Source organism: Oncorhynchus masou, chromosome 20 (genome assembly GCF_036934945.1).
Source record: "Oncorhynchus masou masou isolate Uvic2021 chromosome 20, UVic_Omas_1.1, whole genome shotgun sequence".
In the NCBI taxonomy this organism is placed as follows: domain Eukaryota; kingdom Metazoa; phylum Chordata; class Actinopteri; order Salmoniformes; family Salmonidae; genus Oncorhynchus; species Oncorhynchus masou.
The window spans coordinates 8,768,523-8,787,503 of NC_088231.1; the positions used below are offsets into that span (position 1 = coordinate 8,768,523).

General features: G+C 40.4%; 2 protein-coding genes across 4 annotated transcripts in view; one reads left to right on the forward strand and one right to left on the reverse strand.

Annotated features, from left to right (window-relative positions):
* The first annotated feature begins 6,027 nt into the window (after positions 1-6,027).
* On the forward strand, positions 6,028-14,838 carry LOC135506843 (beta-1,4-galactosyltransferase 1-like). The gene is made up of 6 exons (XM_064926243.1): positions 6,028-6,849; positions 8,083-8,318; positions 12,592-12,779; positions 12,985-13,107; positions 13,463-13,567; positions 13,813-14,838. The coding sequence occupies exons 1-6, from the start codon at positions 6,477-6,479 to the stop codon at positions 13,940-13,942; spliced, it is 1,155 nt and encodes a 384-aa protein (XP_064782315.1). The 5' UTR covers positions 6,028-6,476; the 3' UTR covers positions 13,943-14,838.
* A 1,573-nt stretch (positions 14,839-16,411) lies between these two features.
* LOC135506842 (phospholipid-transporting ATPase ABCA1-like) overlaps positions 16,412-18,981 on the reverse strand; it is a 42,433-nt gene continuing 39,863 nt past the window's right edge. For all 3 annotated transcript variants that reach the window (XM_064926241.1, XM_064926240.1, XM_064926239.1), the window contains exon 48: positions 16,412-18,735. In XM_064926241.1, coding sequence (XP_064782313.1) covers positions 18,592-18,735 — 144 coding nt within the window. In that variant the 3' untranslated portion in view covers positions 16,412-18,591. The remainder of the gene's footprint in view (positions 18,736-18,981) is intronic.

Below are 18,981 nucleotides of genomic sequence, written 5' to 3' on the forward strand. Positions count from 1 at the left end.
TGCGTTTTGGTCCGCCTCTCTTTCCCAAGAAGAAAACCGTTACAGGATGCTGGCATTCTAGGCAGAGTTCCTCTGTCCAGTGTAGAGGTCGACCGACTATGATTTTTCAACGCCGATACTGATTATTGGAGGACCAAAAAAAGCCGATACCGATTAATCGGCCAATTTTTATTTATTTATTTGTCATAATGACAATTACAACAATACTGAATGAACACTTATTTTAACTTAATATAATACATCAATAAAATCAATTTAGCTTCAAATAAATAATGAAACATATTCAATTTGGTTTAAATAATGCAAAACAAAGTGTTGGAGAAGGAAGTAAAAGTGCAATATGTGGCATGTAAGAAAGGAAAAAAGGCATGTAAGAAACGTTCCTTGCTCAGAACATGAGAACATATGAAATCTGGTGGTTCTTTTTAACATGAGTCTTCAATATTCCCAGGTAAGAAGTTTTAGGTTGTAGTTATTATAGGAATTATAGGACTATTTCTCTCTATACCATTTGTATTTCATTAACCTTTGACTATTGGATGTTCTTATAGGCACTTTAGTATTGCCAGTGTAACAGTATAGCTTTGGTCCATCTCTTCGCTCCTACCTGGGCTCGAACCAGGAACACTATGACAACAGCCACCCCCGAAGCAGCGTTACACATCGCTCCACAAAAGCCACGGCTCTTGCAGAGCAAGGGCAACAACCACTCCAAGTCTCAGAGCGAGTGACGTTTGAAAGCTATTAGAGCGCACCCCGCTAACTAGCTAGCCATTTCACATTGGTTACACCAGCCTAATCTCGGGAGTTGATAGGCTTGAAGTCATAAACAGCTGCTGGCAAAAGCACGAAAGTGCTGTTTGAATGAATGCTTACGAGCCTGCTGCTGCCTACCATCGCTCAGTCAGACTGCTCTATCAAATCATAGACTTAGTTATAACATGATAACACACAGAAATACGAGCCTTAGGTCATTAATATGGTCAAATCCGGAAACTATCATCTCGAAAACAAGACGTTTATTCTTTCAGTGAAATACGGAACCGTTCTGTATTTTATCTAATGGGTGGCATCCATAAGTCTAAATATTCCTGGTACATTGCACAACCTTCAATGTTATGTCATAATTACGTAACATTCTGCCAAATTAGGCGGCCCAAACTGTTGTATATACACTGACTCTGCGTGCAATGAACGCAAGAGAAGTGACACAATTTCACCTGGTTAATATTGCCTGCTAACCTGGATTTATTTTAGCTAAATATGCAGGTTTAAAAATATATACTTCTGTGTGTTGATTTTAAGAAAGGCATTGATGTTTATGGTTAGGTACACATTGGAGCAACGATACGCACCGCATTGATTAAATGCAACACAGGACACGCTAAATAAACTAGTAGTATCATCAACCATGTGTAGTTAACTAGTGATTATGATTGATGGATTTGTTTTTTATAAGATAAGTTTAATGCTAGCTAGCAACTTACCTTGGCTTACTGCATTCACGTAACAGGCAGTCTCCTCGTGGAGTGCAATGAGAGGCAGGTGGTTACAGCGTTGGACTAGTTAACTGTAAGGTTGCAAGATTGAATCCCCCGAGCTGACAAGGTAAAAAATCTGTCATTCTACCCCTGAACGAGACAGTTAACCCACCGTTCCTAGGCTGTCATTGAAAATAAGAATGTGTTCTTAACTGACTTGCCTAGTTAAATAAAGATTTAAAAAATCGGCCAAATCAGTGTCCAAAAATACCAATTTCCAATTGTTATGAAAACTTGAAATCGTCCCTAATTAATCGGCCATTCCGATTAATCGGTCGACCTCTAGTCCAGTGTCTATATTCTCTGCCCATCTTAATCTTTTCTTTTTATTGGCCAGTCAGATATGGCTTTTTCTTTGCAACTCTGCCTAGAATGCCAGCATCCGGGAGGTGCCTCTTCACTGTTGACGTTGAGACTGGTGTTTTGCGGGTACTATTTAATAAAGCTGCCAGTTGAGGACTTGTGAGGCTTCTGTTTGCGCCGTTCTGTGAAGGGAGTAATACACAGCGTTGTATAATATCTTCAGTTTCTTGGAAATTTCTCACATGGAATGGCCTTCATTTCTCAGAATAAGAATAGACTGACGAGTTTCAGAAGAAAGTTATTTGTTTCTGGCCATTTTGAGCCTGTAATTGAATCCACAAATGAAGATGCTCCAGATACTCAACTAGCCTAAAGAAGGCCAGTTTTATTGCTTCTTTAATCAGAACAGCAATTTTCAGTTGTGCTAACATAATTACAAAAGGGTTTTCTAATGATTAATTAGCCTTTTAAAATGATAAACTTGGATTAGCTAGCACAACGTGCCATTGGAACATAGAAGTGAGGGTTGCTGATAATGGGCCTCTGTATGCCTATGTAGATATTCCATTAAAAATCTGCTGTTTCCAGCTACAATAGTCATTTACAACATTAACAATGTCTAAACTGTTTTTCTGATCAATTTTATGTTAAATTTTAATGGACAAAAACAAGGTCATTTCTAAGTGACCCCAAACTTTTAAATGGTAGTGTATGTGAGAATGCTGTTCATTGCCTATAGCTCAGCGTTCAACACCATAGTGCCCACAAAGCTCATCACTAAGCTAAGGACCCTGGGACTAAACACCTCCCTCAGCAACTGGATCCTGGACTTCCTGACAGGCCGCCCCCAGGTGGTAAGGGTAAGCAACAACACATCTGCCACGCTGATCCTCAACATTGGGTCCCCTCAGGGGTGCGTGCTTAGCCCCTCCTGTACTCCCTGTTCACCCACGACTTCGTGGCCAACCATCTTAAGTTTGCTGACGACACAACAGTGGTAGGCTTGATCACGGACAATGATGAGACAGCCTATAGGGAGGAGATCAGAGACCTGGCAGTGTGGTGCCAGGACAACAACCTCTCTCTCAATGTGAGCAAGACAAAGAAGCTGATCATGGACTACAGGAAAAGGAGGGCCAAACAGGCCCCCATTAACTTTGACGGGGCTGTAGTGGAGCGGGTCGAGAGTTTCAAGTTACTTGGTGTCCACATCACCAACAAACTATTATGGTCCAAACACACCAACAAAGTTGTGAAGAGGGCACAACAAAACCTTTTCCCCCTCAGGAGAGTGAAAAGTTTTGGCATGGGTCCCCAGATCCTCAAGAAGTTCTACAGCTGCACCATCGAGAGCATCCTGACTGGTTGCATCACCAACTGGTATGGCAACTGATTGGCTTCTCCACTGTGCAATCCGGTTTTCGAGCTGGTCACGGGTGCACCTCAGTCACACTCAAGGTACTAAACGATATCATAACCGCCATCGATAAAAGACAGTACTGTGCAGCCATCTTCATCGACCTGGCCAAGGCTTTCGACTCTGTCAATCACTGTATTCTTATCGGCAGACTCAACAGCCTTGGTTTCTCAAATGACTGCCTTGTGTCAAATCGTGTGTCAAATCGGAGGGCCTGTTGTCAGGGCCTCTGGAAGTCTCTATGGGGGTACCACAGGGTTCAATTCTCAGGCCAACTCTTTTCTCTGTATATATCAACGATGTTGCTCTTTCTGCGGGTGATTCCCTGATCCACCTCTACACAGACAACACCATTCTGTATACATCTGGCCCTTCTTTGGACACTGTGTTAACTAACCTCCAAACGAGCTTCAATGCCATACAACATTCCTTCCGTGGCCTCCAACTGCTCTTAAATGCTAGTAAAACCAAATGCATGCTTTTCAACCATTCGCTGCCCGCACCCGCGCGCCTGACTAGCATCGTTCTGAGTTCTAAGTTCTGACTTAGAATATGTGGACGACTACAAATACCTAGGTGTCTGGCTAGACTGTAAACTCTCCTTCCAGACTAAACATCTCTAATCCAACATTAAATCTAGTATCGGCTTCCTATATCGCAACAAAGCCTCCTTCACTCACGCCGCCAAACATACCCTCGTAAAAAACTGACTATCCTACCGATCCTCGACTTCGGCGATGTCATTTACAAAATAGCTTCCAATACTCTACTTAGCAAACAGGATGCAGTCTATCACAGTGCCATCCATTTTGTCACCAAAGCCCCTTATACCACCCACCACTGCGACCTGTATGCTCTAGTCAGCTGGCCCTCACCACATATTCGTCGCCAGACCCACTGGCTCCAGGTCATCTATAAGTCTATGCTAGGTAAAGCTCCGCCTTATCTCAGCTCACTGGTCACGATGACAACAACCACCCGTAGCACGCGCTCCAGCATGTATATCTCACTGGTCATCCCCAAAGCCAACATCTCCTTTGGCTGCCTTTCCTTCCAGTTCTCTGCTGCCAATGACTGGAACGAATTGCAAAAATCGCTGAAGCTGGACACCTATATTTCCCTCACTAACTTTAAACATCAGCTATCTGAGCAGCTAACCGATTGCTGCAGCTGTACATAGCCCATCTGTAGATACCTCACCCAATCTACCTACCTCATCCCCATATTGTTTTTATTTACTTTTCTGCTCTTTTGCACACCAGTATTTCTACTTGCACATCACCATCTGCTCATCTATCACTCCTGTGTTAATTTGCTAAATTGTCATTACTTCACCACTATGGTCTTTTTATTGCCTTACCTACTCACGCCATTTGCACACACTGCATATAGACTTTATTTTTGTTCTATTGTGTTATTAACTGTACGCTTGTTTATTCCATGTGTAACTCTGTGTTGTTGTTTGTGTCGCACTGCTTTGCTCTCTCTTGGCCAGGGTCGCAGTTGTAAATGGGAACTTGTTCTCATCTAGCTTACCTGGTTAGATAAAGGTGAAATAAAAAATAAATAACAAAATCTGACAGTAAGGGTAGTGCGTACGGCCCAGTACATCACTGCAGCCAAGCTTCGTGATATCCAGGACATATATACTAGGTGGTGTCAGAGGAAGGCCCCAAAAAATGGTCAAAAACTCCTGTCTCTCAAGTCATAGACTGTTCTCTCTGCTACTGCACAGCAAGCAGTACCAGAGCGCCAAGTCTAGGACCAAAAGGCTCCTTAACAGCTTCTACCCTCAAGCCATAAGACTACTGAACAACTAATCAAATGACCAACTGGACTATTTACATTGACCCTTTGTTTTTACACTGCTGCTACTCGCTGTTTATCGATGCATAGTCACTTTACAAATTACCTCCACTAACCTGTACCCCAGCACATTGACTCGGTCTGGTACCTACTGTTTATAGCCTCCTTATTGTTATGTACATTTATTGTGTTAATTTTTGATTGATTTAGATGTTTAACTTATTTAGTAAATATTTTATTAACTCTTATTTCTTGAACTGCATTGTTGGTTAAGGGCTTGTTAGTAAGCATTTCACGGTAAGCTGTACACTTGTTGTGTTCATCACGTGACAAATACAATTAGATGTGATATATAATGTCACATTCGTTATAAAGATCGGGCCAAGGCGCAGCGTGGTGTGCGTTCATTCTTATTTATTTAAAGAATTACCACTGAACAAACAAAATAACAAAACGTGAAGCTATACAAACGAGTGCTGACATGCAACTTCACATAGACAAGATCCCACGAAACACAAAAAAAGAAATGGCTACATAAATATGATCCCCAATCAGAGACAATGATAAACAGCTGTCTCTGATTGAGAACCATATCAGGCCAACATAAAAATACAAAAGCCCCTAGACCTACAACAACACTGAACATACAAAACCCCTAGACAATGTCCTAGCGCACCCACTCTAGTCACACCCTGACCTAACCAAAATATAAAGAAAACAGAGATATCTAAGGTCAGGGCGTGACACTTAAACCCTTCTCATAAAACATTATAAAGGATTACACATGCTTAGAGCAATAAATAAAGGAGTGTATACATCGATTATGCTGGTATTGATTTTAAATTTGTATTAAATCAAATTATTTTCAAATGCAGGCCTATAGCGTCAGAGAAACAAGTAGCCTAGCCCTGGCCTTACGGCTAAAACTTTTTCCGGGGGGGGGGATAGCCTACATCACAGGCATCTGGTCCCTCTCCAAGAGTGAATTCAAATTCAAACAAATCTCAACCTAGAGACTTGCAAATTAATAAAGACTTCGTCATGAGTATATTTTGGGCATTTTACTGAATAGTTTGCTCGTGTAGTTCCCTAGTAGACTAGGATTTCATCGTCGTGACTTTTGTTATAGAGGAAGCTACAGGTTCACGAGCTGTCATATTACTGCCATAAAGTGTAGTACAGAGTGAATTCACTCTCGGGAGCCTACGTCAAACTGATGGTCACGGCCAGCATGCCACTACCACATAGTCGAGGAAAAGATTATCTTACCTTGTTTTTAAAAAAATCTTTAAACTATACTGAGTTTTGCAAAAAAATAAATAGAGTATTTGTAAATTGCTTTTTTTAATACCGTCGGTTGCGTAAACGGTTGTGTGTTTCGGTTCGGTTCGGCATATGACAACCGCATTATGCTCGACTCATCTCTCAATTTTAGGCTGCGGAGGAAAGGCTGCACCTTGGTTGTAGTTTTAGGTGTTATTAATCTCTTAGTGGCTTTATTTTATTTCATGGGTTACTCGAATGGGTTCTCACCAAACCAACATATACAGACACAGACGCGAATTGAAATTGATTTTATTACCGTGACACTTCCACCGGAAGATATTGGACATCACGACCTTAATAACAGCGTTGTAACATTGCAAACTCCGAAGCTTCACGATATACATTTACCCAATACAACTACTACAACAACTGATAACACTACTACTACTGCTACTACTACTACTACAACTTCGTGGAAAAAGTTAGAAAAATGTCCTGATCCGTCTCCACATCTTGGTAAGTAGCCTATGATTTCAGCAATTCATTTTAATGCAAGGGCTGTTATTTAATCAAACATGCACAGCAGAAACATTACATTATACTGAATTATACATGCAACTGTTATAAACATGCAAGAGGAGTCTTTATAACACATTATTAGGCTATTTCTATGCAGATTTTCTTTCTCTCAAATTCTTCTGTCATGCACATATTGACTATTCCCCCCCTAATCCAACATGAAACCTAAATCCAGGTAGTTTGGCCTCCCAGGGAAATACATTCAAACGTTTTATATTTAATCGAACTGTTTTGCCAAAAATAACAAGTAAATAAACATGCTGCATATCCTTGAAATATATATAATTATCAGCTGTTGAGCATGAAAAACCCAGCAGTGTTGCAGTTCTTTATACAAACCGGTGAGTCTGGCACCTACTAGGCAAGCCGGTGAGTCTGGCACCCCAAAGGCAGTTACATTTTTTGTCTTGTCCATTCACCCTCTGAATGGCACATACACAATTCATGTCTCAATTGTCTCAAGGCTTAAAAATCCTTCTTTAGCCTGTCTCCTCCCCTTCATCAACACTGATTGAAGTGGATTTAACAAGTGACATCAATAAGGGATCATAGCTTTCACCTGGATTCACCTGGTCAGTCTGTCATGGAAAGAACAGTTGCATCAAACATTGTATTATGTAGTTATACATATATTATGTAGTGTGCATCTCATATTAGGTCTACATTTCCTGCCTTTAACTGAAAGTCGATGCGAGGAAAGATCACTCGATTTATTTCATGTTAAGCCGAGCTGCATTGTGAAGTTTGCGCCCTGCTGCTGAAAATACAAAATGTTCTGTGTTCAGCTCAATCATGGCTCGGGGAAAATACTTTCAGCAGCATAGACCATATTGTTGTTTTTTTTTGGGGGGGGGGGCGAGATAACACATATTTCCTCTTAACCCCTGAACTGCCTGTAGCAAAGAGACAAGCATGAGATATCCGTTAAGTCAGCATCATTTCCTGTGGTTATGGGTGCGTCTGTGCGTGCGTGTGTGTGCATGTGTGTGTGTGTTCATTTTTTTGTTTTTTTTACATGAGGTCAAAGGGTGCAAACTTTGAACAAAGAGAGAGAGATGGAGAGATGGAGGCGTGAAGGCAGAAAGTGAAAAGGAAGTGAATGTGGTAGAGGAACAGGAAGAGGTGTGTGAGAGTTTGTGACCCAACATATCTGTTTCTCCCGACCTGCAGTTGGGCCTCTCAGGGTTGTGTTCTCTACGCCTGTCAGCTTGGATACAGTGAGGAAGGAGAACCCAGGCCTGCAGGAAGGAGGTCGCTACAAACCACATGACTGTGTCGCCCTCCAAAAGGTTGCTCTTATCATCCCCTTCCGCCTTCGTGACGAGCACCTCAAGTTCTGGCTCTACTACCTCCATCCCATCCTTCAGCGCCAACAGCTGGACTATGGCGTCTACGTCATCAATCAGGTGAAGCCAGAGAAACCAATCTAATCTCTGTGCATAAGACTGGTTTCATCTATTCACTGCACTGCACTGAACAAAGAAAACCGCTCAGTTGTCCGACATTTGTTTATTCATGCCTGAAGGTTTCCACACAAGTAACCTCCCACCCCCTCATTGTAGATAACAGGAAAAATGTTAATGTGTGTCGCAACATCCCGCCTGACAGTTACAAATCAGGGTCTTTAAACCGAGGCTGAGTCTCAGTAACCTATCCTCGATTCCTTGTGTCCTTTCCTGCCGTCCTTCACCCTCGCTTCCTACAGACAATGTAAGAGGGAAGAAAGAAGAGGAAACGTAAATGTACAGAATTAGGAAATTATAGATTTGTAAGAAATTGCAACGTTTGTGAGAAACTAAGAGAGCTCTGAGAGAGACACTGAAACAGGAGACAGACAGACACACAGACAGACAAAGCTTGCACTTTCAGCTGTTTCTCCGAGAACAGTTGTTAGAGGGTGGACCGTGGTGGCTATTATTGCCCCAGGCCCAGCCCGAACCTCAGCCCCAGCTTAGCCCTAGCCCCAGTCCAGCTCCCCAGCCGCCCAGCCCCCCAGCTATCTAGCCCCAGCACCCCAGCTCCACACAAGCCCAGGCCTGTACTTTAAACACAGACATGGTTCAGCTGTCAGTTAAAGTTTATACTCACTATCTGTAGACCACCAGCTGTCCTGCTGTGTTTTTCACAAATAATCAGAGGGCACAGCCAAGCCACCATGATGAACATATGGAAACCTTATAAACCAACGGTTTGCAACATGGAGTGTCTCTATCAAATAACTGTGATGCCTGATGTGATGTCATCAAGTATGAGTTTATTCTAAAGCACCTTGTATTGTTTTAACGGACAACATGTCTTACTGTAGGTAGTTTAAGAGGAAATAAACATGGTTGACAGACAGCCTCTATTTCCTGATTGTGTGGTAATGCAGGTCCATGTATTCCTGTTTGATGGTTTATCCAATGGGCAAATGTTTGTTAGTTTAAGTCAACAGATGTCTTGTAAACAGATTAGAAACCAGATATGTTAGAATGAGAGCCCGTCCTACAACATTAGAAGAGAAAAGGCTCACAAGGAAATATTTTGCATGAGGGATTTATTCTTCCTCCTTTCCACCACATCCATCACCTCAATGAACTCTCTGCCTTTCCTAACCTGTAATGATAAAAAGACAGAGGATTTTCTCCCATAGGTAAAAAAAAAAAAAAAGTACAATTAAAGGGGCAATCTACAGTTGAAACAATAACAAAGGGGACTCCCTGCCTTTGTTTTGGTTTTTAAAAAAGGGCCTGGAGAAATGTAATGACTCTTAAAATCATAGATGGAGATATTTATGCAAAGACTGATCATCCAAGATTTCAACATTATTGTTTTAAGCATATTTTCAGGCTATACATTTACAATGTTTACAAACATTGGAGTATAACCGGCTTATATTTTGGGTTCTGATGGAGTATGAAAGTTGAACAAAGCTCAAAGGCATTTAGAAGCTATATTCTTCAAGAATGCGCATCTATCATTAATTTATAAGTCCAAAATTGGATGTAGTAACTACATATTTCCCCTTTAAAGCATGATTCTTATGAAAATGGTCATGTACAGTAGTTTTCAGGATATAGCAGGTATCTCCAATTACGAAGATAAAACAAAGGCAAATGAAAGCATGATTCTTAGCCCTTTGTACATGAGAGGGTGTGCTTTTTTAGCACGGCTGTGCTGCGGTCGTATGTACGAGGCGGGTCCGAGTGCGGTAGATCAGCGCAGCCGTGTTAAAAATGTTGTTTCGCACAACCTTGAGTGAATAATTGCTTTTCTACAACGGGTTACCAATGAAATGAAACACTTGATTTTGATAAATGTATTTATATGCTATTATTTCATACCTCGATGAAAATATAGGCCTGACACAAACTACGGTTGCTCGCTCATTCTATAGGTTAGGTTGCCAGAGCCGTGACCCAGTGGTGAAGTCTTTTTGTTCTATATCTATGGACGGTCTAAATGTTCATGGTAACGCTCTTCTCTTTTGCTTGCTAGCTAACCAACTACGGCTAACACAGTCACGTCAAACAGTGTTCCCAGAATAACAGCAAAGTAGCTGTATTTGCGCTTGTTTAAGTTGTTTATTGTCATTTATGTGGATACATAACAATAAGCTAATGATCTCATTCGGACACTGTTCGGAGGAGCTAGCAAACTACACAACAACACAGTCACTTCAAACTGAAGCTGGAAAAGCCGCAAGTTAGCTGCATTTCATTTTGTTTGATTGATGATTTGGACGGGCTGAGAAAAGATGTTTGTCTCGTCCTGACACGATGATCCTCATTGGGACAGTGAGAGATATAATTTCATATTTTGAATCAATGTTGTAAATGTCGGAGAGACAGACAGCAACGTATGTACAGTACAAACCCCCGTTGTTGCAAATCAAAAGTGTCATTGCGTTTTGGTTAATTTATCCAACGTATGCATCACATTGTATGTGTCGACTTGACAGAAATAGTAGCAAAAGGTGAATGTTGAACTTTTATTGCACACATAACCAGTAACTATTTTGGAAGCACGGGAGATAATGTCAAGATGCTTTTTTTAGTGGAAATCAAGGTAATAAATTGCTGGGCTGATGTGACAGTGGGTGCGCAGTCATTTCTCTGATAGAACAGAAAACAATATGCCAATTTTTACGTTATAGGCTTACCCATGCTAAACGGGTTATTTGGTTTGCTTAGACCCTCAACCAATCACAAAGCTTATTTTGACCAACCCATTTTAGACCGTTTTTAAAAAAGTATGGCTTAGAATGCGTCTCAACCAATCACAATGCTTGTTTTGACCAACCTGTTGTAGAATTGGAACTTTAAATTATTTAAAAAAATAATCAAATTCAATATTATTTCATTTTTGTTGTGTATTTGGATGACAGAATCACCACTTAGGACCTAACTGTCAGCTGATGACTACCACACATTGATAGTGAACAGAAGCCTACTCCTCTGAAGACGACATTGACAGTGTAGAGGACAGAAGTGTGTCCTTACTTCTACAGGTGCTTCCTGTTCTTGTGATAGGCAGCACTTGAAACCAAAATAACATAACTTTTTTCTCTCTCTCTCTCTGTCTCCCCCTTTCTCCCCTTTCTCTCTCTCTCTCTCTCTCTCTCTCTCTCTCTCTCTCTCTCTCTCTCTCTGTATGTCTCTCTCTTTCTCTCTGTCTTTCTCTTTCCCTCTCTCTATTTCTCACTCTGACATACTAATAACTACTATTAACTCTGTTTCCACTCTCCTAGCACTGCATGTCTGCAACCAATCACATCTCAGCTAAATTATGGTTGGGTTCTTCCAATGCTCGGTGGCTTTCTTCTTCTCTTTCTGCTTTCTTCTTCTGAGGTAACTAAGCACTTCATGGTTCTCTAACACGCAGCTGATTATTTAGTGTACTGCATGATGGTTATGAAAATATTGTTTACTTTCCTCATATGAGATAAGGACAAGACCTGTCTGGGGCTCCTATGGGTGCCTTCGCAGACACACATTAAGCATAGTCCGAGACTAAATTGCTTTTGAGACCAGGACAAGGCTTAATCTGTGTCCAAGAAGCGGGCCCCTGGTGACTCTTTTAGAAGGTGGTGCGTTGACCTGAAGTAATCTGTAATAGAAAAAAGTAGTGAGTGAGGCCCTTCCTTTTTTTTCTGGTACTTTGCTCAAATGCTAATGACAATGTGAAGTTAGCTGGGTGCGTGGGAAAGAGAACTGTAATGGTGCAGCTCAGTAGATCTTCAGGCTGTCAGTGACTTAGATAACTGATCAGCTTGGTTCTTTTATTTGACCTTTATTTAACTAGGCAAGTCAGTTAAGAACAAATTCTTATTGACGATGATGGCCTACCCTGGCCAAACCCTAACCCGGACGACGCTGGGCCACTCGGGAGCCCCTTCTCATTAAATCTGGAAATAGTTTACCCAACAATGGAATGGCTAAGTGACAGCTAAGAAGAATGACATTATTATTTCTATGCCTCCGATGTGGTTGTCCCGCCTAGATAACTGTACGTTGCTCTGGATAAGAGCGTCTGCTAAATGACAAAAATTTGCATATACCGGAACTTACATTTCTTTTTTTACACTTTTCGATGAATTAAACATTTTCTATGGACAAACGTTATTCAATTATATGTGAATTAGTTGGCAAATAATTTAGCGTACCCATGTTTTGAAAATGACTGTAACTTCTTCATTAGGATGGAGACAACACGTTCAACAGGGCCAAGCTGATGAACATTGGCTATGCTGAGGCCCTGAAAGAGTATGACTACGACTGCTTTGTGTTCAGTGACGTGGACCTCATCCCCATGGATGACCGCAACACCTACAAATGCTTCCGCCAGCCCAGACACCTGTCTGTCTCCATGGACAAGTTTGATTTCAAGTACGGCACAAAACTCAACCGACAACTTCTATCTCATCATTATTTGGATTCATTGGGACTCTCCCTCTTCCTCAGTTCATACCATGAGTACATAGCTAGAAGAGTAGTAAACAAGTATATCTATTTATGCTTAGCCTACTCTTTTCATTACTTGGCTCTTTGTATGGGCCAGATGAGAAATATTTTGTCTTTGTCTCATCCACAGGTTGCCCTATAACCAGTACTTTGGCGGTGTCTCAGCGTTAAGTAAGGAGCAGTTCCTGGAAATCAATGGCTTTCCCAACAACTACTGGGGCTGGGGTGGTGAAGATGATGACATTTTCAACAGGCAAGACAGTGCATTCCAATCCAAACAGATTTTAAAGCATTACAGATGAGCCTATGTTAAAGTCAGACTTGGCAATGGGACATCATCACTTTCTAATGTTAGCGATGTATTGTATAATGTTTATGCAAAACAGGGTGTTAGTGTCGGTCAATTCAGGAAGTAAACTAAAATGGCAATTATTTTTTCAAGGATTTTTCAATCAACTGAAAAGGAGAAGCTATTTACTTAAAAAGATGAATTTATTTTTCTCAAATCACTTCCTGAATTGAATTAGAATTGACCCCAACCCTGAATTCCACAGTATTTCCAACTTGTATGCAAAATCCATTATAATAGTAAACTCTGATTTCCACAGGGTGAGCTCTAGAGGAATGTCCATCTCTCGTCCAGATAGCGAGGTCGGAAAATGCCGGATGATCCGTCACGAAAGAGACAAACTGAACGACCCAAATCCTCAGAGGTAAAGCTTTAGATGAGAACAACCACATTCACCAGGTTCCCCACAAGGTTGTATCTTTAAAAGAAGAATTTAGATTTTAAGGGGGAAAGTTTTTCTTTCTTCATGATAATATCAGCATTGATACTCTGCCATCAAAGCCAAGAAAACATTGGCTATTGTATGGCCCCAGAATGGACATATCAGTGCATCCCAAATATCTTCATATGAGGATGGTGTCCTGATAGTCGTTTCCTTTTGCATCGCAGGTTTGACAGAATACAACGCACAAGACTGACGATGAATACCGACGGTATAAACTCTCTCAAGTACGAAGTCGTCAAAGTGGAAAAGGATCCTCTGTTCACGAAAATCACAGTAGATGTGGGGAAACCTTAGTGAAAGTGGATAAATGTGAGGAGTTATTTTGCACATCACTTATCACACGGTGGTGGGCAGAGAAAGCACGGCGGAACCATGGAATACAATACCGAGGATACTCTGAATTCTCCGGGAACACGGGCATTTATTGTGGAAACAAATGGGCAGCACTTGGATGAATGGGACGGCACGACAAGACCTTATAAATATCAGAGTGGATCAAAATGTTTGGTCAACGTGTTTGACTTCTAATGGCAGTACAAAAGGGGAGGGGCGTGGGACGAATAAGTTATTTTGTACATCATTTGTAATGAGTTGCCTTTGTGTAATTCAGTAAGGGACAACTACTTGATTTAAATGCGTATATCAGTTTAATAAATATGTATATAGTTAATACATATTTTATACATTTGTTTCTTTCTTCTTGCATTTTTGGCAGAGATATTTGAGATGATTATGGTTTAATATATTTTGCAGAAATGTTTCCCATGTTTGAAACGGTGTGAAAGGTCTTAATCCCGATCTACAGCAACTGTTGGTTTGGTTACTTATACATGTTTCCCAAAACATCAGTTGATACACACTTGTTTGCTGTATTCTGTCCATTCAATTCCAATCTGTGACATGATCACTTCCATGCTTCTTTACATTCAAAACCTATTCAGTACCTGTTACATGAATGATCACTTCCATGCTTCTTTACATTCAAAACCTATTCAGTACTTGTTACATTAATGATCACTTTCTTGCTTCTTTACATTCAAAACCTATTCAGTACCTGTAACATGAATAAGGTACTGAAGTCACTGTGTTTCATGTGACTGAAAGTAAAAGCCTAATGTCTGGTGTTCAGTCAATGGAATAGAACAGGGGGAAGTTATTAAGTAAAATAAAAAAGTTTTACATTTTAATTATTCAAATAATTGTTCTATTGAATACGTTTGACTTTATTCTCCAGTTGAGCTATTGAATACATACATTTATTAGAATTAGAATGATTGGAGTACATTATTTTATTGAGTTTATTTTATTTCAAGTCTCAAGTTAAGGACTCCAAAAAGTGCCTACAGACCTAGTACTGTTTGATTTTCGTCCTGTTACAAGGAAACCAGTAACGTATGGTAATTTGTGCTTAGTCATTTTAGCTGCTATTGTATCAATATGTTTTGACTATTTCAGTTTACAATCCAGGGTTACACCAAGCAGCTTAGTCTCCTCAATTTGCCCAGATAGGTTGTATTTATATATATTTAGGACTAGCTTATTACCTGTCAATCCTTCTCAAACTGACTGTAGCTCTTTGTTAAACGTTGCAGGGATTTCACTTGCTGTGGGAACTGACGTGTATAATGTTGAGTCATCAGCGGACACACTGGCTTTACTCAAGGATAGTGGTGGGTCTTCAGTAAAAATAGAGATATGCCTTACTCTACCTGGTTATCGTCAGAGGCAAGCATTTAAAAACACCCTCTGTGTTCCGTAACTCTCGATCCACAAGCTGCCGCTTATCTTTTCTTTGGATTGGTGGATACATCTCATTATTGTAATCTTCTAAAACGAGGGTCGTTGACGTCATCCACCTGTATTCAATATAGAGACTCCATGATACTAGCCTAATTTCATGAATATACATAAACATCTCTAGACAACGCCCACTTCAGTGTTTCCTCAAAGTTGTCGGGATGTCACTTGTCCTACTTATATCAGTAGAATCATAACAACTTTGGCTTTATGAAACTTCTATTTGATCAAATAAACATCACGTAGCAAATTACAAATAACCTATACATTTTTTGTTGACCGCATTTGATACTCATTGACTTCCATACAAAAACACCTTGCTTGGTGGGCGAAACACAACGAAAAAAACACCTGCTGGAGGGAGACAGATTTTCCGTCGAGTTGGGCCTCTCTTCCTCTTCCGCTCTGCTATTACCTACCTACCTGATGCAATCTATGACGTGTGATTGATAGGAGAAGATGTAAGGCAGGGTAATACGCCAGCAGATAGTCATGAAATGAAAAGCATTAAAAAAACACACAAAAATATTTAGAGGTGCTGACTAACGGAAAGGTAAACTTGAGATAGAAAAACTATCACAAGCTGGTGATTAGATGCAGCAGATTATCACTGTTTTGTTTGACTTCAGTGTAGCTTTTGACATTATCAATCAGTCTGCTGCCGAAACAATGTGTATGTGTTGTGGCTTTACATCCTCTGCCGCAACAGCCTGCTGTTGGGGTGAGACATGTATCTTGTCAGTATATCTATCATCTTTGATAGAAGAGAAAAGTTGACATGTAAACAGCAGAAATGGTGCCACCTGTTAACAGGTGTTTGACTTGAGTTATTGTAGAAATAAGGGCAAAATATAAGCCATGTATTTTAGAAAGGATTTGGAAAACACTTTACCTTAAAGATATCCAGACTTGATCGTGATGAAGACAAGATCATTGTTAAGATTTAAAGAAAGCAGACAAAATATCTTCAAAATGTATCAATTTTTATTCATGTAAATAAGTACTGTACACAACAACAAAAACAGACACAAACATCATTTTTAATACTTCAAATGTAAACATATAATATTCAAACACAAGAATATAACTACTATGGTACTGTCGGACATTTTCTCCTCAATTGTTTTTTCCTTCTTTTTCTTTTTGTCATGGAACAAACAAAATGCATTGTAGTTTCAGGTGTGTCTTCTGAAATCTGGGGCAATTCCAGTGTAAATCCTGTACTGTGTAGATTAGATTACATAGAAAACTTCTATAAAGTGCTAGAAGGTGTCCACATCACATCTTTGTGTCATCAGCTATTCTGTCCGCATGAACGTAGTATTCATCGTAACGTAACCAAAACAGTGGCACTTTATTGGTCTGGTCCCTCTCAATTCGACTGTTGCCTTTTATCGTGTTTGTTTGGCCCTAAATTTGCATGTTAATATGGCAGACGGCTGGTGTAACTATGGCAAAAGTGTCGTGTGTCAGTAAATACAACACCGGGAGTTACAGAAGAGGGAGGTGTACATTTGGGGTTATGGTCAGGAATAACAATGCACAAGAAGGACCGTGGCAACGGCAACAGAAAGTACAATGATGATTGGATTGTTTGTGAGCAACACGTGAGACCCAGCCTCCATGTGTAGCCATGTGCTCTGCGAAAAACTCCAAAGATGGTGGCTGAACTACAGGAAGTCAGCTGTTCAAGGAAAAAGACAAGTAAAAATGTACAAATAAGTCGCCCGCCATCCTGACTCAACCTCAACATAACGTTGACTCAACGTTTTGGCACTGGTGACAGTGTTTACTGAACGACACATATTCATATATATATATATATATATATATATATATATTCTATATTGAAGATATATCTCATCAACGTCTGTTCTCCTGTCACTTCACAAAACATATATAAATGAACATGAAGTAAAAAATGAATACACAGTCCCATTTCTCCCGTGGTCATGTTAGTAATACCGCTTTTTAACACAGAATCTTGAAGCCTGCTGGGGGGGAAAACCCAGTAGGTTGTCCGCTATTAGAAAGCATGAAATGAAGTTCCATCCTCATACTTCAGAAAACCTGTCACAAATGTCAGACGGATGATTGTTAGCTCATAAACAACCTTTGTCATTATTAGACTGCACATTCACATACAGAGGTACAGAAATTGACGCCTCACTGCCATAGGACAGTACATTTAAAGCAATAATCTGACAATAAGGTCTCTCTGACATCCCTTCAGGGTTCTAAAGAAGCCCCGGCCTTTTTGCTTCGTCATTCCAGAACATTCCATGGCCTCTCTTTTGGAGTGTTAACATTATCTCCACCATGATTGCAGGCACTGTGCTAGGCGTCATGACAACAACGACAAAACAGTCATCTTTAAAAAAATATAAAAAATACAACAAACACCTTTAGGTTCCATTTTTTCAGATGCAAAACTAAATTGATCAATATACTGTATTCAAAATGTATTTTATTTGGGATTGGACTGTCGTTGAAATTGATTCTTGTTCTTCCAGTTCATAAAAAAAACAAAGTACTTTTCGTGGTAACAAAGCGAGGGAGAGAAAATAGACGTTGAATCAAAATGACCGTCGGTTGGAAAGTGAGCGAGTTGATTGGATCTTCTTTTTTACATTGTCGAGCGTGTCGAAGGTCCTGGTCGAGTGAGCACACAGAAACTGAGAACCCTTCATTCTCTGCCTGGGGTGCAACTTTAAAGTATATTCAAGTCTTTTCAATCTAGCTAGCGAGGGGCACAAGGCTGTTCCTCGGAGAACACTTCATGAGGATTGTATCATCTTTATTGATTTGCATTGATTTGCATTGGATTGCATTGATTTGCATTGATTTGCATTGAGTTTCAGTGTTGAACTTCTGCCGCTCGTTCTCGTGTCGCCCTACAAAGAACGCTAACGCTGGGCAGCCCACTGAGAAAGAATTAAAAGACCACTACAATAAAGTAGAAAACCCTCCTCTCCAGAATGACCCGTCTACAGGGGCCTCAGCAGTTCATCTGGGAGAGGGATAGGAACAGACACAGGGTTCGTCCAAAATGGCACCCTATACCCAACATAGCGCACTTTTTTGACCAGGCTCTGGTCGAAGGTAGCGCACTACGCAGGGAATAGAGTTCCACTTCAGCCTTGGATTCACACACAGCTCTCCCTGGCCTTCTCGTCGGTGAGGAAAGACTTGAGCTGAGTAATGTCCACTGCCACCGCTTCTCGCTTGTGCACGGAAATGTCTTTTAAGTGGTCCTCGTCACTTTGGTCCTTGGCGAAATTGACAAACACCTGAAGACAAGAGAACACACACGGACCAGATGAATCAGTGTGCTATGCAAGCAAAGGTTGTTTCATTTGTATTTTGGTTTAAATGTTTATTTTTATTGTTCTATTTTGTATTGGCAATGAAACACTAATTTCAACTAAACCTACGCAAGACCCCCTAAAAAAACAACTTTATTTCAATAAAAAAATTATATATAATAAAATAGTAATTGATACGATAATCAAAATGGTCTACGACAATGTCTTCAA